This window comes from Pleurodeles waltl, chromosome 8 (genome assembly GCF_031143425.1).
Source record: "Pleurodeles waltl isolate 20211129_DDA chromosome 8, aPleWal1.hap1.20221129, whole genome shotgun sequence".
NCBI classification, from domain to species: domain Eukaryota; kingdom Metazoa; phylum Chordata; class Amphibia; order Caudata; family Salamandridae; genus Pleurodeles; species Pleurodeles waltl.
The window spans coordinates 662158559-662180049 of record NC_090447.1 but is presented as its reverse complement, the minus strand read 5'-3'; the positions used below and the strand labels follow the sequence as shown (position 1 = coordinate 662180049).

At 46.5% G+C, this 21491-nt stretch overlaps 1 protein-coding gene across 4 annotated transcripts in view; it reads left to right on the top strand.

Annotated features, from left to right (window-relative positions):
* DMD (dystrophin) overlaps positions 1–21491 on the top strand; it is a 6960831-nt gene that overhangs the window by 1320653 nt on the left and 5618687 nt on the right. For 3 of the 4 annotated variants that reach the window (XM_069204753.1, XM_069204754.1, XM_069204752.1), the window contains exon 9: positions 18174–18305. The exons of the other annotated variant lie outside the window; for it this stretch is intronic. In XM_069204753.1, coding sequence (XP_069060854.1) covers positions 18174–18305 — 132 coding nt within the window. The remainder of the gene's footprint in view (positions 1–18173; positions 18306–21491) is intronic. 4 annotated transcript variants of the gene reach the window in all.

The window sequence follows — 21491 nt, the reverse complement described above, 5'->3', positions numbered from 1 at the left end:
TAGTTACCAGGAACCTGGATGGCAAGGAGTCCTTTTGTGCTACCTACCTAGATGGAATTGTTGTCTATCGTTCCATCTGAGAGGAACACCTGCATGACCTCTGCAAGGTGCTTCAGGTCCTGCAACAGGCAGGCCTGACCATCAAGGCTAGTAAGTGCCAGATTGGGCAAGGTTTCATAGTGTATTTTGGGACACCTGGTAGGTAGGGACAAGGTGCTGTCTCTCCAGGCAAAGATTGAAAGAATCATGGCCTGGCAACCACCTGAAACCCTAACAGAAGTAAGATCCTTCCTAGGCCTCACACGCTACTAGAGAAGATGTGTTAAGGGTTACAGCACCATTGTTGCCCCCTTAACTGAGCCGACTTCAAAAAAGCACCACAGATTGGTAATCTGGATAAAAAGCCTTTGCTACCCTAAAAAAAGTCATTTGCACAGCACCTTAGCCAAGGCACCAGACTTTTTTCAAACAATTAATTGTGCAAATAGATTCATCAGTACATGGCATGGAGGCAGTCTTAGCACCGCTAAATGATGAGGGCCTAGAGCAATCAATACCGGTTCTTTGCCGATCCCTGTCTTGCTGGATTCTTACCTTGTTGCCCTGGAGCCTGCTGCTGCCCTGCCAGGGCAAGAAGGACTGGACCTGCATCACTTGAACCCAGAGTGTCTCCAAGGCCTTGCTGGTTTGCATGCTGTTTTCTGAAGTCTCAGGTACACAAAACACATACAACAATCCTGCCACAGCCTGTGGATTCTGCTGACTGTGAGTCCTGCCCTGTCAAGTGGTGCCAAACCAGTCCTGGGCCCTTGGAAGTTGGGTTTTCGAACTGTTCCTGCAAAGAACAATGGATCAACCTTGTTGCGCTGATCAGAACCGACACTTTGCCTTCACCATCGATGCTTCACTACCGTATCGCCCCAACTGGGAACACATTGTGGTTGACGGCAACGAGCTACAGCTGAGGGGAGCAGAGCAGCGCATTGCCAACTGCCCTACACATCATCCGGTCTGTGTGTCCTGGAATGGATGCATCACCTTCATTTTCCAGATAAACGCAGATGCATTGTTTCACTGCTTTCTTCAGCGTGGACCTAGAACCTACATACCATTGTGGCAATCCAAACCAATGCATCTCAAGGACTAAGTTACTGTTGCTCAATGGGCCCTGTGTAGGTGTTGTAGCCAGCCTGCCCTCCATTGTGGTCAGCCTACATTTTTTACTTCAGCCCTGTCTTGCATGACTAGATAGATGCGGTTGGAACTTTACACATTACATTTTCCTTTAATCTTTAAAAATGTATATTCTGGCTTCTACTTATTGGGTTTTTGTCATGTTGGTCTTGTTTTGTTTATAAAAATACACTTTATTTCCTAACATAGTGTGGAGTGTTTTTGTAGTGCCTTCACTGTGTTACTGTTTTGGTGTTGCACAAATACTTTACACACTGCCTTTTAAGTTAAGCCTGACTGCTCTTTTAGGATATTTTAGGGTATGATTTACCCTGACTAGGATTGTGGTCCCTACTTGGACAGGGTGCATACCTCTTCCAAATGGAGACCCAATTTCTAACAGTTGTAGACAAAAACAGTCATGTTTCATTCCATCTGCCAGGATGAGCTAGTCATAGAAGTTTCTGTTTGTGATAAAGCATTCATTTCACAACTGATGCTACATTCACTGAACACTAATAAAATCACATCATTTGAACCGTTAGATTTTCTTTAAATAATCTTTTGCATATTTACATATGTAGCCATTGGGCCACACCGATATGGAAGTGGCATTCACAAATAGCCTTCAGTCCTTCCAGTTATATTGATTGATGTAGTCCGCCTGTTCAAAGTTGCAGCTCTTTCAGCTAGAAAACATTGATAACTAGTGTTAGACCTGATAGCCTTAGGGTGATCTTCCCCCAACTATTTGCCTACCCCGCCACTTTTCTGACACTGTTTTTGCTGGTTTTAGGACTCTGCACACTTTACAACTGCTAACCAGTGCTAAAGTGCATTTGCTCTCTCCCTTAAACATGGTGACATTGGTTCATACCCAATTGGCATATTTAATTTACCTCTAAGTCCCTAGGAAAGTGCACTACATGTACCCAGGGCCTGTACATTGAATGATACTAGTGGGCCTGCAGCACTGGTTGAGCCACCTGCATAAGTAGCCCATTAATCATGTGCTCAGGCCTGCCATTGCAAGGCATGTGTGTGCAATTTCACTGCCACTTCGACTTGGCATTTAAAAGTACTTGGCAAGCCTTTAACTCCCCGTTTTCAACATATAGGTCACCCCTAAGGTGGGCCAGAGGTAACCTATAGGGCAGGGTGCAAAGGAGGTAATAGGCAGGCCATGTACATGTGTGTTTTATATGTCCTGGTAGTGGAAAACTCCTAAATTCGTTTTCTACTACTGTGAGGCCTGCTCCTTTCATAGCATAGCATTAAGGCTACCCTTGTATACTGTTTGAGGCTGGTCAGAAAGGGGTGACAAGGTCATATTTAGTATGGCCAGAATGGTAATGGAAAATCCTGCATATTGGTGAGGTTAAATTTTATATTACTATTTTAGAAATGCCACTTTTAGAAAGTGATCAATTCTCTGCACTTAAAATCCATCTGAGCCTTACAGCCTGTCTCCAATCAATATCTGGGCTGGGCTGGTTGACAGCTCCCTTGTGCATTTCACCCAGATAACCACAAACACAGGATACTCTGTCACACCTGCACTCATCTGCATATTGAATGGGTCTTCCTGGGATGGAAAGGTGGAGGGCCTGACACTTGAATTTGAAAGGCTAGTGGCCTGCCCTCACACAATGGATTGCCAAACCCCCTACAGGGACCCTGGCAGACAGACCTCTACTAAAAGGGAACCTTGTGCACATAAAACCACTCTTTGAAGTCTCCCCCACTTCAAAGGCATTTTGGGGTATATAAACTGACCCCACCAAATCAGACACTTCTGGACCTGAACCTGCCAAGAGGAACTGCCTGGCTGCCCACAGGAGTCATCTGGAATTTTTTTGCTGAGAAGAACTGCTGCCCTGCTGTTGCCCTGCTGCCTTGCTGCCCTCTGACTTTGCTGAGAAGTGCTCTCCAAAGGCTTGGATTGAGCCTGCCTCCTGTTTTATGAAGTCTCAGGGCGAAAAATACTTCATCTATTCAGAAAACTCAGTGTGCACCTAAAATCGACACACAGCCTGCCAGAAATGACACACAGCCTGCCTTGCGATGAGAAAAACACCGCACAGCCAAACTGTAACAACGCAGCCCGAATTCCTGAGTGAAGATTTGACGCAGCCCCTGCCGTGAGACAGAAAATTCAAGGCATTGCCTACCGGATTGACGCAGCACCTGAGACTTCTTTCCGCAAGCCCAGGAATTTCACCGAATCATCCCTGGGCATCAAAAAGATCCCCGCATCACAGTGAGGAACCAAGACTGCTCACCGGAAAGCGACGCAAAGCCCCTTGGAGCGTGGAAAGAAACTACGCATCATCTGAGCCATGCCTCTGTGGTCTCTGTGCGTGTTATTTTTGCCACATACCAGGTACTTTGTGCAATCAAGAGACAACTATTGGTTTCTAAGATTTAAGACTCTTTTTTTTATTTTGCAAACGTGATATTTCAACTTGTGCTTATTGATTTGTTATCGTTTTCACCTTAATTTAACCAGATAACTATGCTATGGCCCTCATTACAACCCTGGTGGTCGGTGATGAAGCAGTGGTAATACTGCCAACAACAGGCTGGCGGTAACAAAAAGGGAATTATGCCCACGGCAGAAACTGCCCACACAGACAGCCACTTTAACCCACCAACCGCCACGGCAGTAGCGACAAGCACTGCGGCAGTAACCGCCAACTGCCAAGCGAAAGACAGTGTACCGCCCACACTATTACAACAGGCCTATCCGCCACCTTTTCCGGGGCGTTACCAATGACATCAAAAGCACGGCAGAAACAGATCTCAGAAGTCAAAGGACTCACCTGTGGAGACTCAGGGAAGAACCACACCGCCATGGAGCCCGAGTTGCAGGTGTTCCCCATGCTCCTCTATCTCCTTCTTCACTACGAACATCAACGCCGGCGAAGACGACCACAGTGAGTACAGCCACCTAGCACACAAGGGAGGGAGGGAGGAAAAAGAGAGTGACACACACGCAACACCCCCACCCCCAACACCAGACACACAAGCAGATGCAGTAAGAAAACATATTTACCCCATTCCCCTCAGGAATAATGCAAGAAGAAAAGGAATTGATTAAAGTGAGTGTAATAAGATAAAAATCTAAAAATTTGCGCTTCAAAATCAAAACAGTATATACATATATACAAAGGGAGGGACACAGCCCAGTCTACAATGTCCGTGGGCCGCAGGGCCACATCACATAGGCCAAGGCGCACTTGATTCCTGCAACAACACGGAGAGAACACCGCAGGGGCAACAGGTCGAAAATACACAGGCACCTCAGGGGGACAGGGAACGGGGCACCTCAGCCGGAAGATGGTACAACGCCACTAGTCCTGAAGGGGGCTACATGCCCTGTGCGATGTCCTGGGAATGCAAGGCGGCCACAGTCTCTCAAGTTGGTGGTTTGCCCACTGCTTGGTCCTGGGGAGTGCAAGGCCACAGTCTCTCAAGTGGGTGGTTTGCTCACTGCTTGGTCCTGGGGAATGCAAGGCCGCAGTCTCTCAGGTGGATGGCTTCTTCCACTGGTTCTGGAGGGGGCTTTGTGCCCAGTGTGCTGCATCCTGGCAAGGATGCGTTGAGTGGATGGCTTCTTCCACTGGTTCTGGAGGGGGCTTTGTGCCCAGTGATGCTGATCTTGGGGAGAGCAAGGTCACAGTCTCTCACCTGGATGTCACACCCACAAGATCTGCATGGTCCAGGACACACTACAGTCCATGGAGGCAGGACTACACACTGTCTGCCGGAAGTGATGGCTGCTCAGTGGTGGCAGTAGCGGGGCTGGTGCCGGGCCTGGCAGTGGTGGGGGGAGGCTCCTGCCCGTCCCCTGCAGCCTCGGATGGCTGCCCACTGGGGCTGCTGGCGGTGCTGGCAGTGGTGGGGGGAGGCTCCTGCCCGCCCCTGCAGCCTCAGATGGCTGCCCACTGGGGCTGCTGGCAGTGCTAGCAGTGGTGGGGGGAGGCTCCTGCCCGTCCCCTGCAGCCTCGGATGGCTGCCCACTGGGGCTGCTGCTGCCGGTGGCAGTGCTGGTGGCGGTGCTGTTGTCTGGAATGCCAGTGGTGGGGCGACGCTCCAGCCCTTCCCCTGCAGCCTCGGATGGCTGAACCACCATGGTTGGTGGTGGGGGCTCAGAATCAGTCCCAGCACCAGGCCTCCTGTCCTTCCTGCCTGCAGGGGCAGGCCCCTTGCCCTTCCCAGCTGGTGGTGCCTCCTTGCCCTTCACCTTGGCAGCTGGTGGTGCCTCCTTGCTCTTGCCCTTGGCAGCTGGTGGTGCCTCCTTGGCCTTCTCCTTGGCAGCTGGTGGTACCTTCTTGCCCTTCACCTTGGCAGCTGGTGCAGGCACACTGTCAGTGCTGATGGCTGGTTCCCTGGAGCCACTCACATCTGCAGTAGCTTCTGACACTACTGTGGCCGTGGACTCAGTGGCTGAGGTGCACGCCTGGGTTCTGACTACCCTGGCCCGATGTGAAGGATGGTGGGGGAAGGGTAGGGAAGAGGTCAATGGCGGAGAGGAAAAACTTCTTAGGGACACTGGGGCGGGAAGAGGGTGAAGGTTTGGGAGTGGAGGAAGAGGGAGTGGTTGTTGGAGGAGTCTGTCTGCTGTGTTTGGGTGCAGGTGCATGAGCTGGATGCTGTTGTGAGGTGGATGGCTGTTGGGTGTCTGAGTGCTTGCATTTGTGTACTTTTGGAGGAGGGGGCATAGACAGAGAGGGAGAGGACACAGGGGACGTGTGCATGGATGTGGGGGTGGTGACTGCCAGTGAGGGGTGTGTAGTGATAGGCGTGATGGTGATGGCGGTAGTGGATGAGGATGTAGTGCATGCAGGTGTGAGTGGAGATGCTACTGGGAGGGTGGTGGACGATGAGGAGGAGGGGCACACAGTGGAAGCAGTGGATGTTGGTGTGTCTGCATCTGGATGGTGTTTGTGTGAGTGCCTGTGTGATAATGTGTGGTGCTTGTGCTTGCCTGAGCCACTCCTGTGTGTTGTCTTTGGTGCATGCTGGTATGAATGTGTGCTTGGGATAGGTTAGGGTTCAGGTGAATGGGACTGGGCAGGGGAAGTTGGAGGGGGAGGCTAGAGACAGGGACAATGGCTGCCAAGGGAGGATGCCAGAGCCTGGGTTGATCTCTGTTGGGCCACCATGCCAGAGTGTATGTCCTCCAGGAATGCATTTGTTTGCTGCAATTGGCCTGCCAGGCCCTGGATGGCATTCACTATGGTTGACTGCCCTACAGAGATGGATCTCAGGAGGTCAATAGCCTCCTCATTCATGGCAGCAGGGCTAACTGGGGCAGGGCCTGAGGTGCCTGGGGTGAAGGAGATGCCCACTCCCCTGGGTGAGAGGGCACGGGAAACACGCTGAGGGGCTGCTGGGAAGGCGGTACAGGTACGGGGGTGCCGGCTGTACCTGTAGTTGGGGTGGTCACAGAGGTGACCGCCACCACCAGGGAGCTTCCATCCGAGGAGGTATCACTGTCAGAACTGTCCCCTCCAGGCTCCGCTGTGGTGCTCCCCTCACCCTCCGTCCCACTGGTGCCCTCACAGTTGGTGGATTCAGCCTCCTGGGCCATGTGGGATGCAGCTCCCTCCCTCAACGGTGCCTCTGCTCCTCCTCCAGATGATGTTAATGCACAGAAGGACAGGATGCCAAAACAAGAAGGGGGGAGACAAAGGATACACTTGGTCAATGGCTGCACCTACACCACAGTTGGCATACACAGCACCCTCACACAGGGAACAGGCCTATGCACTATGCAATGTACTACCAGTCACAATGCTAGTCACCAGTCCAAGGACAGGAATACATAACTCCAATAGCAACATACCTCACACCCACAGACCCCTGCCCAGTAGTGGATGCTTACTAGCTTAGTAGGAGGTGGGGTTCATCAGCCCCTGCCCAACATGGGACCTACTCTGCAATGTCCGGCCTGGCCTAGGGGCACCCACAGGCCCACATCAGCCACCCAGAAACCACCCCACCATGCGAAAGTAGTATGTTGGGAAACTTTACTCACCCCCTTGTGGCTGCTGTGATGCCCTCAAGCACCCATCCAGCTCCAGATAGGCCACCGCTAGTATGCTGGCCATCAGGGGGGTCAGGGTTCGACGGGCACCCCTTCTGCTTTGGGAGGTCATACCCAGCTGGGCCTCTGCCGTCTTCCGTGCCCAGCATCTCAGGTCCTCCCACCGTTTGCGACAGTGGGTGCTCCGCCTGCCGTAGACCCCCTGGGTTCGCACGTCCTTGGCGATCGCACGCCATATACCCTTTTTCTGATGGGCGTTGACCTGCAGGGAAATAAACATAGAAAAAGGTATCAGCCATACCGTCCGGCCTGTTACACTCATGGCCCACCATATCCCTCACATCCCCTAATGCACATATATTGCCCAGCATACATGCAGCACACTGCCCAGGACCCTTCCACCCCCCCCCCCCCCTTGCATGAGGCCCTCACACAGAGCACTCCATATATTCATGCCCGATGCATCGTGCTCCCAGTGTACTCACCTGTTGGTCTGGAGGCCCATACAGCTTTCTGCACTGGGGTAGGACCCCATCCACCAGTCTCTCCAACTCCGCAGCGGTGAAGGCAGGGGCCCTTTCCCCAGTGCCTCGAGCCATGGTTTGTTCCAGGCACAGGCCACATCAGCACTTGCAGTGTAGGTCCTCTCCTGTTGAAGGTCAGGTAGCAAATGAGAGAACAGATAGAAAATGGCGGTCACATCCACAGTGGTGCGTACCGTCACCGCCGGCGTACATCACCATTGGCCCTGTAACCCATAGGGCCCAATGACAACCATTGAGGAGTTGCACAGTGGTACTCGACCGCATCCTGCAACGGCACACAACATCAGCGGAATTACCTCATTTCCACATGTCCATTCACACGGGACAATGGGGATGCCATTTTAATGGGGGGCAGGCCATGACACCTAACTGCATCACAGTACACATAGCCACTACTTGGGCCTATCCAACAACATACTGTTTCTTTCACAACATGCAACGCAGTGTACAGTTTGGCGATGTGGAATACTGACCAGCCCCTCCCCGTTTTGCCCCTATATTACAACCTCTGCAGATGAATAGGAGACAGAGACATCTCCGTGTACAGACCCCTGGTGGACTTGGCAACAATGGAGGACACGCACATTATCCTCATCTACAGACTTGACAGGGCCACAATCACAGAGCTGTGTGCCCAATTGGAGCCAGACCTGATATCTGCTATCCGTCACCCCATTGGGATCTCCCCTCTTGTGCAAGTCCTATCTGTGCTCCATTTCTTGGCAACTCGTTCTTTCCAAGTGACAAGGGGCTTGGCAGCAGGAATGTCACAGCCAATGTTCTCAATAGTGCTGACCAGAGTGTTGTCTGCCCTGATTAAACACATGCGCAGTTACATTGTTTTCCCCCAGGTTGAGGATTTGGCCACAGTGAAAGCTGACTTCTATGCAATGGGACATATCCCCAACATTATTGGGGCTATTGATGATACACATATTGCATTTGACCCCCCTCCCCCCGCGGAGAAATGAACCAAGTGTTCAGAAATCGAAAGAGCTTTCACTCGATGAATGTGCAGATAGTGTGCCTGGCGGACCAGTACATCTCCCATGCCAGTGCAAAGTATCCCAGGTCTGTGCATGATGCCTTTATCCAGAGGAATAGCAGCATCCCATATGTGATGGCTCAACTCCATAGGCACCGGGTGTTGCTAATAGGTGAGCCCATGGTTCCCACCCAGTATATATTGGTGTATGGGTATGGTGTGGGCCCTAAGGGTTAGTGTTTGGATAACAGGTATCCCTTGATATTTGCAGGTGACTCTGGTTACCCCAACCTCTCATGGCTACTGATCCCTGTGAGGAATCCCAGGACAAGGGCAGAGGAACCTTACAATGAGGCACATGGGCCAACAAGAAGAAACATCGAGAGGACATTAGGCCTCCTAAAGGCCAGGTTTCAGTGCCTCCATCTAACAGGTGGTTCCCTGTGCTACTCACCTAAGAAGGTCTGCCAGATCATCGTGGCATGCTGCATGTTTCACAATCTTGCCTTGAGACGCCAGGTACCTTTTCTGCAGGAGGATGAGGCTGAAGATGGGCCTGTGGCAGCAGTGGACCCTGTGGACAGTGACGAAGAGGAGGCAGAGGATGAGGATGAAGACAACAGAACAGCAATCATTAGACAGTACTTCCGGTGACACACAGGTAGGACACTGTAACTTCACCTTCCATTGACAGTTTTGTGTTGGACATTGTACATGGCAGGCTGTTTTTCACACTACTATGGCCACTTACTGAACCCTTTGGCATCTCTATTTGCAGATATCTGTGCCCCACTCTGGCTCCTGGTGTGTTGATTGCAGCCAACTATAGGTCATACCTATGTATACATTACTGTACAGTTGAATTGCAATGTTTCCAGCTTGTTAAACAAATACGTTGTTCAATCAATTGACAGACTCCATACTTTTACCAATGGTGTTTATTTAGGTGCTAATAAGTGGAGGGGTATGTGCAATGAGCTGGGTTGCTGATGGAGGAAAGTCCAGGATAGAGTCCAGTCTATGTGGATCTTAGGTACATAGTCCAAGGGGGCATAGGAAGTGGAGCAATGGCAATTCAAGGTGGACAGGGTCACAAAGTGGGACACAAGGGTGACATTCAGGAGAGTTTTATTTCCTGGTGGGGGTCTTGACAATGTTCTCTGGTTTCGCAGGGACCGTTTGCGGGGTGGTTTTCATTCTGCAGGGGGAGGGATGCTGGTGGCCTGTTGGTCCTTGTAATGAAATTAAGTACAGTATGTTTGACCACTGACTTTGTGTTTCACCACAGTGCATATTAGTTGTTCAATGTTCACCAGCTACCCATTATATTTTGTATTCAGTTTAACTGCCTATTGGCTTTATCGTGGCGTTAGACATTACATTTTGTATTCAGTTTAGCTGCCTATTGGCTTTATTGTGGGGTTGGACATTACATTTTGTATTCAGTTTAGCTGCCTATTGGCTCTATCATGGCTTTTTCCACATGGTAAACTAAGTTTGTGTTTTTTGTATTTTCTCTTACCAAACACGATAGCATGATAAGGAAGCGCCTATTTTGTGTTTTTCTTTAGTGCAGGGAAGGGCTCGGCCTTGGGAGAGACAGCCTTGGAAACTTGGCCAACTTTCGACGTTGTTTCTTCCAACTCTGACCTACAGTAGCCAGCATGTTTTGAATATTCAATTATTTAATCTATAAAAGGTGTCCCTGGGTAGCAGTGAGGGGGAATTTTCCAAGACTTCAGTCGGGAGTGGACGTCAACTGCCTGACCTGTCCCATGAGGGTGTACAATCTCTTTCTCGCAGTTGAACAGGGGTCATCAACTTGCTGGCATGAGAAAGATGAAGAGCAGTGATAGGCCCTACGGTGATGAATTTTGACTTTATTCTTTGCTTGGCAGTTATGCTATAATGTAGTCACATATATTTGCTGTGTACATTGCAGTTGAGAATCATTTTGATATATTTTCCTTTCATTGCTGTGACTATTTTTAAACGTGTGCCTCCAACCTACTAATCTCCTCTCTCAGGAACCTCGTGGTGAAGTAATAATAAATGTCTTCTTTAAACTAAGAAGTGCATTCCAGAGATTTGTGTCAGCTCGGTCATTAGTGAAAGCAAAACAGTCCTGTGGAGGGTCCTCCTGTCAACTAGCGGCAGCAGAGGGCTGTTCATCTCTGTGGCTAGTGTCAGGGGCCCGTTGGTGTGCCACTGCCTCTCTCATGGTGTTGGCCATGTCTGCCAGTACCCCTGCAATGGTGACCAGGGTGGTGTGGATGTCCCTCAGGTCCTCCCCGATCCCCAGGTACTGTCCCTCCTGCAGCCGCTGGGTCTCCTGCAACTTGGCCAGTATCTGGCCCATCATCTCCTGGAAATGGTGGTATGCTCCCAGGATGTTGGTGAGTGCCTCGTGGAGAGTTGGTGCCCTGGGCCTGTCCTCCCCCTGGAGCACAGCAGTCCTTCCAGTTTGCCTGTTGTCCTGTGCCTCTGTCCCCTGAACCGTGTGCCCACTGCCACTGACCCCAGGTCCTTGATCGTCCTGTGTTTATGGGGTGTCCTGGGGTCCCTGTAGTGGTGGACACACTGCTGATTGACGTGTCCTGGGGACAGAAGTATGGGCCCGGTGGGTGGGTGCTGTGGTGGTATTTCCTGAGGGGGGAGGCTCTGTGGTGGTATGGGACTGTGCCTGGGTAACCGACTGTCCGGAGGTCCCTGATGGGCCAGGTTGGTCATCCAGATCCTGGTGTCCAGAGCTGCTGTCATCACTGTGGCCTCTTCTGGAGGGGGACTGGTTGTTGCTGGTACCTCCTCTCCGGTGACTTTGGATGGGGGACCTGTGGGGATGTAATAGCAGTGTTATTGTTTCTGTGTGTAACATCTTGTGCATTGGTGTGTTGTCCTGTGTGGTTGTTATTGCCCTGGCAGCTTTGCCTTGTGTGAGTGGTGATTTGGTGGGCTAGGTGATGGTCTCTAGTGTGCATGCTTTAGTGATAGTTGTCCATGCAGGTCTGTGATGGGTGTCCTTGCATTGATTTTGCATGCAGGGCTTGGTTTTGGGATGGGTGGGTTGTGATGGTGGGGTGTGTGTGAGGTGGTGATGTGATGGGAGTGAGGGTGAGGGTGGGGGTATGTGATGACATGCAGGTAGGGGGATGAAAGCAGTAAAGAGTTGACTTACCAGAGTCCAGTCCTCCTGCTACTCCTGCCAAGCCCTCAGGATGCAGTATAGCCAAGACTTGCTCCTTCCATGTTGTTAGTTGTGGGGGAGGAAGTGGGGGTCCACCGCCAGTCCTCTGTACTGCTATCTGGTGTCTTGCTACCATGGGACGCACCTTCAGCCGTAGTTCGTTTCACCTCTTCCTGATGTCATCCCTTGTTCTGGGGTGCTGTCCCACGGCATTGACCCTGTCAACGATTCTCCGCCATAGCTCCATCTTCCTAGCAATGGATGTCTGTGCACCTGTGATCCGAATAGCTGTGGCTCTACCCTGATGATTTTCTCCACCATGACTTTTAGCTCCTTCTCTGAGAACCTCAGTGTCTTTGTGGTGCCATTGGTGTAGTGTGAGTGGTGTGTGTGAGGGTGTGTGGGGTGATGTTTTGGGGTGTGTGCTGTAATGTGTGTGGATGGTGTATGGGTAATTGTGTTTTGTGGATCTGGTTCTGTGGATGCTCTTGGTCTGTCTCTCTCAGATGTCAATATTTTTGGGTCGTAAGGGTTTGTGGGTAGTGTGGGTGTGTGCTTTATAGTGGTGTGGTTGTGTGGGTGTGGTGTGTGTATAGGTGTCAGGTGTGTGTTATTCAGATTGACCAATGTGGTGTTGTTTTGTATGTGTGTGTGTATTTTGAGCACAACGGTATGTACCGCCAATGGTTTACCACAGTTGAATGTCCGCCACTGTGATTTGTGGGTCATAATGCTGTGGGCGTAGTTCTCTTGGCGTAACGGTGTGGGTTTTGGTACTGTCAGTTTATCACTGACCTTTGGGCAGGCTCACTTGTGTGTGTGGCTGTAAAGTTACTGATTGCTATGTGTGTGTCATAATATGGGTAGTGGTAATCCGCCGCACCAGTGGTATGTTGGCAGCGGTCGGCATGGCGGTAAGCGGGGCTTACCGCCAATGTCATAATGAGGGCCTATATTTTTCTAAATCTGTGTGGTGTATTTTTTGTGGTGTTTTCACTGTGTTACTTTATGATTTATTGCACAAATACTTTACACATTGCCTTCTAAGTTAAGCACAGGATAATTTGGATTGTGTGTGACTTACCCTGACTAGGATTATGGTCCCTACTTGGACGAGAGTGTATACCTCTGCCAACTAGAGTCCCCATTTCTTCCAACTAGCATTTTTTCCTCCCAATGCATTTGTCAGTGGAGGGCCGTAGCTTTTATATGCCAAGCTTGGCTGTACCATAACATTTTAAAAAACAGTGCCTTCTCTGCTGTTCATGATATATATCTATATATATATATATATATATATATATATATATATATATATATATATATATATATATATATAAATATATCTCTCTATATATATATTTTTATATATATACATATATATATAGAGAGATATATTTATATATAAAACCTACTGGTGGTCACCAGTAGGTAGTTATAGTGAGGACCTAGTTTTCTTAGGAAGAACACTTTTTGTTTTGCTTGTAACATTAGCACCACCTGACAAATCTTGACAACAATTTCAAAACTTAGATTTTGCTAATTTCATAAGCTGTTTTGGAGGTTTTGAGGTGATCTGTCAAGTGGGGGCAGAGAAAAAGGGGGGGGCTGAGAAACGTGTTTCCCCCATTCATTTTCCCCTAGGGATTTTAAACATGAATACAGCCCGAACCGCTGGTCTGAATTAAGCAAAATTTGGCAACAGATAGTGCTTAGATAGATAGATATATAGGTAGATAGATAGATAGATAGATAGATAGATAGATAGATAGATAGATAGATAGATCCTCTGCAGATCCAACTGTCATTATGCTATCTGATTGACTGCTAACACTTCAACAAGGAAGTTTAAAAAAAAGAAAAGGGGTCACAATAGATTCACCCTGACCACTTAGTCTGGTGCTGGGCTAAAAAATATAAAAAAATAAAAATCTTTGAAAAATCTGTGGATCCGGATGCACAGATTTTTCTGAGATTAAAAAAAAAATCAGAATGGAGGGGGGTCACCCCCGCCTTGAACTTGAACTAGCCCTGCGACCTCCAGCTATGTTATGGGCTTTGTTAAAAGTGTGGGGGATGTGTGATCCACGCCAGATGGCCTTCCCCACAGACCCGGGGGCCACCACCTCCCCAGGGTGATTGATAAAATCTGTGGGAGGCATGTGGCCACCCCATGCCCTGGGGACCCCCACCTCCCTGGGGCTTCAACATAATCTGATGTAGGTGGCCCAGCTGACCCCCATGCCCAGGGACCACCACCTACCCGCACCTTGAACTTAATGTGATGCTGGGATTGCCAGGCCCCCACACAGCCCTGGGTACCACCACCTCCCTGTTGCATTATTAAAATTCAATGCAGAGGGGGCCCACCACTCCCCACCTCACAGACCTGGGGACCACTACCTCTCCAGGGTTTTAATAAAAGAATGAAGTGGGTCTGTTGCATACTACTGGCCCCGGGGACCACCACTGCCCCGGGGCTATTTACTTGTTGGAGGGTGGCTACCACGTGCTACCAACAACGAGTCAATAATGGCCCTGGGGATCGCCAGCCCAAGGGCCGGCTCTTGCTATGTCAAGGAGTACCCAACCCAGGGACATAGCTGTTTGCTGTGACTTAAGTCACAACAAACACTCCACTCTGAGAAAGCGAGAGCTGTCAAATAGCTTGCTCAAAGTAGAGGTAGAGGCTTCCTCTGTTTTCCTGCCAGCGGGCAGGGAAACAGAGGAAACAGTTCCTTTTGCAGAGAGCTGCATGTTTTGGAGCTCTATGTGTTGAAAAGTAATGCCGGTTCCCACAGGAGGCAGGGAGCCAGCTGGGACCGTGGCACACGGGCCTTGAGGCTCCCCCCGCAGCCCCCAACGTACACTGGGTGCCCTGGAGGGCACCCAGGATTGATGGCCAGGCCCCAGGGGATGATCTGTCAGAGAAGGGTGCCACAGGGCTCCCTTCCCCCTCAATTTTTTTTATTTAGGCCAGATCCTGGGGATGGGGTCCCCAGTGCCATGATTGTCCTGGTGAGGGGGTGCACACTATATATATATATATATATATATATATATATATATAAATATATATATATATATATATATATATATATATATATATACACAGCAAGGTCAGCCGCCAAACCCACCATGGTCTTCAATGTGGCTGTTCACCTGAGTGAAAGTAACCACTCTGGTAAAAGGTATGTCATATCTCTCTACAAATAAATAATCAAGTAGTGCTTGGAACCAAACACAATATGTTTCCATGTCTAATATATCAGTGCAGCAGGAACGACCAGTGTCTTAGCAGTGGGGGTCAATTTGAAATAGTGATCTGACCTTATTATAATTCAGTCATCCTAGCAATATCATTTATGATGGCCAAATTGTTTTCAGATATGTAGGTCCAAGGTGGAGGCAGCAGGGCAGGTGCCAGTTTAGCTACGATCCTCAGAAGGCAACTGTTTTTTTTATTTCAAAGTACTTTTCCATTGACCTGTCAAGAGTTTCTGCAGCACTAATAAGGCCTATTAGGCAAATATGTTCTCATTTTCATCAAAATCATGCCCACATAGGCATATGAAAGCATATCACTTCAAACCGCTATTTAAATTCAATACAATTCAGCTTCATGCATTTGAGCCAAAGGACCCTGTGCCTTTGTTTTTTTTATTAAAACGGCGTATAGTTGCCTGAAATGCTCTGGTATTTTTTCAATGTGTATAACATCTATCATCTTCTTGGAGATAGGACTTAAACTTAAACTTCCTTGCTGAAGTTCAGTATTTCTTACAGATCACATTCTGATCACCCAATTGCAAATTCAAGTCCATAGGCATGCTCAGTGTAGGATACCACAGACCATCCTCCAAATGTTTCCTGCTTTCTTTTTTGAATTGATGACAAAGATATTTCCTTTTAAATACTATAAGAAAGAGCTATTTAGTTATACTTTAACCTTACGGTGCACATTTTTACAATTGATTTTTTAACAATTATTCTGACCTCACTGCCTTTAATGTTTTCCAAATGTCTTCATAGGAAGTGATAACATGGCTGCATACATTTAATTGATTAATTTTGTCCAATCAGACCCCTGACAAAGTCAACAATGCCCTCATCCATACATACCTTCTGAAAGATGCCCTACCATCATACTCTAATGGAAAATAATGTACATTTCCACACCTATTTATTGGTTTATTAAAAAACATGGCATTGAACTTTGTGCCTCAATATGACTTGGACCTCAATGATCATGGATTACATTAATTGGGAGTTCTTTATCTTAAATGAAGCAATAAACTGTCACACTTTACATAAAAGAATCCTACTTTGTCAGTCAAGCAATTTACTTATTGTACATTTGTTTTTTCTGTGGTTAATTTATTTCTACAGTTTCTAACTTTGAAGCTAAGATTAGCTAGTCTACCAGTGATTTAATGTTCTATTGCATGAGAAATGTGTTTTACACCCAAAACACTTATATCAAATCTTTGTTGTTAATGGTTAACAGCTTAAGATTGCTATTGTGGTGATGGTGGTTACGTTCAATCTGGATCACTTTGCAAGACATATAAATAAAACTATCTGACTGCAAATTTTTTAAAAGCAAGTGTGCAAAGATATTTTCAACATTTAGTATGTGATACCAAAGCATTGATTATTAACACTCTACAAAAAATGTACAATCCAAGACTGACTGTCACTTCTTGTGATTTCCGAGAAACATGAGGTCAATGCGCATTCATTCTCACATCTGTGATGCATATGATTTTAGTTGGATGAGGCCACTGCCTTTTATGCACACACATACACAAATAAAGCACACACATTTTCTTTTCTTCCCCTTACCTTTCTTGAGTGTTTTCTTCTCCTACTTTTCTTGGAATTCTAATTGAGCTCTTGTTGCCTAAAACGTACATGCTATCCTAACAGAGAGAACCAATCATCAAAGAAAATTCAATAAACTCTTAAAGCATGCATGGTATTATTACTGGTACAAGGTAACACATGCTGCAAAATTGTGCATGTACCTTTATTCTGAAAGGGAGGGTTAGGAGTAGAAAATGGTTCGACTAGACACACTTTACCAAGCCCTGTGCATGACCTTTTCGTAGGTCATCATTTTAAAAACATGAATGCTTAGATGCAGTTAAATAATAGAAATATCAAAAACATGTTTTTTGGAAGGGTCCTGGTACCTCTTTCCAATATTGCCATGCTTTAAATTTGTTAATAGAGCAGCTCAGTAGATCTGCTAGGAAAAATAATCTTGGATTGAACAATACCCTTTCTTTGCATAGCAATATAATTGATAAACCCTGAGTATTACAGTGAAGATAAACAGAAAGTTAACATTTTTTCTGTCACATTAGTTTATTGACAGCATAGATTCTTTCAACATTCAAAAATCCACAATTAAATCGATTTCATCTTTTATAATCAGTTTCTTGTTCTATACCAACTACATTAGCTTTTGCCAAAACAACAAAATCAAATATCATAATTGTCTTACTAAAACCCAGAGTTTAACATTGGCAAGAGGAGGTGGTACCCACCTCAAATCCACATATGGCTCTCTGTTGGATATGAAGGCTTTTGTTTCCCTCAGGTGACTACCTTATTTAGAAGGCATATTGCTATGGAGGCTGTGAATCAGTGGTCCTTCTATTGCAAGCACATTCACTAGGCCAATCATCTGTACTCCTGTGGGGCTATTTAGGGCTATCTGGAGAGGCAGAAGGGACTGTGGCTTCTGAGGATAGTTACTTGGATTTTCCTCTTTCCTTCTTGCCACAATATTGCTTTACATTAGTATATCACACAGGAACATCAGGGTGGGATAAATCTCTTAGGTCCTCTAGGCTCCGGAGATGTGCAGAAATGGGCTAATGATGGGTCTCAAGTGGTTATAGTATAGCCTCCCATGTCCTGTCCATCCGGTCATATAACCCACCCAAGCAGTAGTTAAAGTTCCACCCATGGCAAGTTAAAATCATGGTCTTTTATGTGCTTGCAGATATTTAAGGAAACACCAACGCACAAATCTAGTATGAGTGAATTCCTTAATCATGCTGCGAAAGGCTTATTACAAACAAGAAAATATTTAATGTTTAAGCTTCTCTTGTTGAAGTAAATACTAACACTCCTTTGTGTTTCTCAAATGCATACAAATCATTTAGCCTATTGTGTGTGCTTATCAATGTGTGTCTGCTTTTCTCCTTCGTCCTTTCTCCTTAGATCACTCTCAGTGTAGCACAGGGCCATGTGCGCACCCCTTCTCCTCCATCACCTAAGCCTCGCTTCAAAAGCTATGCCTACACACAAGCTGCTTATGTGCTGTCCCCTGACCAAAAGCAGTCCCCTCCACAGGTCGGTCGAAATTACTTTTCTGAGAAAAATGTCTCAAATATGTGTTTTTCTTGTCTGTTAAGCAATTTACATGTTTGCACTCTTTCATGTTAATTATCTGTTATGCAGCTGTTTTCTTAGAATTTAGTTTGTCTGATTTGACTTCAAAATACCAGTAAGAAAAGTTAGGGCCTGATTACGAGTTTGGCGGCCCCACAACTGCCATGCCAACGGCGGCTTGTGGCACTCCAACTGTCATATTATAATGCTGGCGGTTGCACAGCTGAGAGACTGTTGCATTTCCACTGTCCACTGTGGCGGCAGGTGGGGAACAGGAGCTCCCACAGGGCAGTCCAGAGAAGGATGACAACCAGCTATACTGTCAAGCTTACTGTGCTAACTTTAAGCTGTAGGAATGAAGGAATGGGGGGCTAACTCCCCCAAATCCTCCTTCTCCCTACGGTTACTGATGTGGGTGACTTTCCCTAGGCCCTTCCTTCAAAGCAGTTTTTTCCCACTTCCCAACACCCAAAACAACCATGTAAGTAGCGGTCGCATTTTCCTTGCATTGACTGGACTGGGCATATATCGCTCAGGATACAGCAATGTAAAGGGACATGCACATGGTGTTATTACACATGTGCCATACATATGTGTAACATTTGGTCAAAAGGCACTCACCTGCGTTGACACAAATGTAATAATACACATTGTCCTACAGACCAAGCTCACCACCACCAGGAAGGCCGATGCGGGGCCAGCGGTGCCATTGTAATACGGCGGCATGGCTGCAGCTGCCTTGGTGGTATTTCTGGGACCACCAGGCCACCAGGCCCATGGTTTGGAAGTCCGACCACCAAACTCGTAATCGCCCCCTTAGTGTTGTTTTAGGACTAATAACAGGGTATTCCAAGGTTGTGCAGATGGTGTTAAGTAATCTAGAAAGGCTGAAAGACCAGACTGGAAAACATCTTTTCAGTACAAAAAACAAAGTTTGCAATTGGAAAAACACAGGTGAGAGAGCGCGCTAAATATTGCAAGCTGTGTTCAGAGACTGTGTGAAACATGTGAATATATAGATTAGGCAATGCTAGAAAGCAATATTTTAAATGAATTTTCTCAACGGATTAAATACTGCTTAAACCCAATTTTACTAAACAGGTTTAAAACTATATACAACACCTAGCTTTAAAGACAATCTAAGTTGCGAGTAAACTATACAAGAAATCCCTAATATTGTTTGAAAGTGAAAATGTACATCTTCAGAGTCAAGAAGAAAGATTAAATAAGTGAAATAGGTTCTCAAATAAAGCCTGGGTGTAGATAAAATCCGGACAAATTAATTTAAATGTACTATGAATTTGAATGATTTTTCAGGATTTTATGTTCAAGACTTCTTTGGCCTTTTAAAAGTTTGGGTATGTGGTCCATTGAGGTAGCGATGACAGTGAGCCAATTATATCAGTTCTTAAGCCCTATGCGTAAGAGCTGGCCCAGTGTTGAATTATATCTCCTTTTGATTGGAGGGTAGGGAGTACTTAAAGGTCCTGGATTTGTTGCCCCTGAGGGGGTGTTGGAAGGACTGATGGCATTTGAGGTAAAGTGATGTTATTGTTAGGTGTGGTAACACAATTTTAGATTGTGTTGAAGAACAGAACTTCACTGCAAAAACAAAGGTTAAAATTACATTATAGTTAGGTGTTGAAACAAGTCAATATTTAGGAACCAAAAAAACATGAAATCCAACAGTTGTAGTTCATTGAGCTAAACATATCTTGTGCCTCCAACATGCACTGCGTATGACCTCACATATTAACTCACTCATGACATGTAAAATGACATTATTAATTATGTCACTAATGATACCTCAAATGGCCTAATTGATGACATAATTAATAACATCATTATCATTAACAGTACAGAGTTACTGAGGGTACATATGTGGGTCCACAGCATGAAAGAAAATGTGAGTCCTGAAGGAAAATGTGTTTGTGCATATTGTAAGTTCTAAGGTAAATCATTTAAAATCACTACATTTGGTACTCTATGTTAAACAAGGTAAAGTCTCAGTGTGCCTGCTATAGGTTGCAGAGGTGTGTTTGAAAGTAGATTGTGGCATAAAACCAAAGCATGTTCTAAAAAATCAGTGAGAAAGGCCCAAATACCTTCTGACAATAAATTATCCACCAGTGGATATCTGGTAATGTGCCCATGTTAAATATTTGTAATATAGTGCTGTAGATGAAGTCTATGTAGCGAAGATGTTTTTAAGGTGTGGATGTTTATTTCCAAGACTTTCCTGAAGATTTTGAGCCTTTAACATATTGTTGAATAATAGAGAGGTTAGGGGGTGTTCCACTTAGAGGTTGCTCATCTCACACTGGCTTTCTAAGAATGGTTTGAAGGTTTTATAATATTGCGCTAACCTTGGGAATATGTGTAGTGTATTTTACCAAACTATGGAGGGTGGTCCATAGAACCTAGCAGAAGATGTCTTTCAATGGCTCTTGACTTAAACTTATGGGCTGTGTGAAGTCTTTAAGAGGGTAATCCCTTTTAAGGTAAAGAGAAATTTGGACGGAGGTGGGGCATATTGAATTGCTTCAAGTTCAGAAACTTTATAAAATGCCTTCGAAACTGACTGGGTTTTGTAATCAAAGTCATCAAGTTATATCATTTAGTTTGCCATGAGTTATGTAATATGTGAGGTCAAAAGAAGTGCATGGCTTAAGCCCAAGTTATACTTAGCTCAGTAAACTACAACAGGCAAATTTATTCTTTTTTGTTTCTAATGGTTAGTTTTTACATAATTTCAACAGGTAGCCATAACACCACTTTCACCTATGTTTTCTTGAGTTAATTTCAGGTTTTTTTCAAGTTGAAGCTAAGATTTTATTACTTACTATACCTAACTATAATGTCACTTTCACCTTTGATTTGTTTTCAGTGAATTCTCATATTTTGCTACCTATTCAGACTTAAGCATACTCACAAACCCCTTGGGAAATCCACAGTCAACTTTAAAGTGGTGATGTGTAGCAGCGGGGTTGGCTGCAGGACAGCCAACTCCCTGCACCGCACTGGCCAGGCCCTGCTTCGAACCTCACTGCTGTCATTCAACTGGGCAGGCCATGCTCCCAACAATCTTGTGGCTGGCCATTGCCCCTGCACATTGAGGATTGGCCGCAGAGCATATCGCCAATCCAG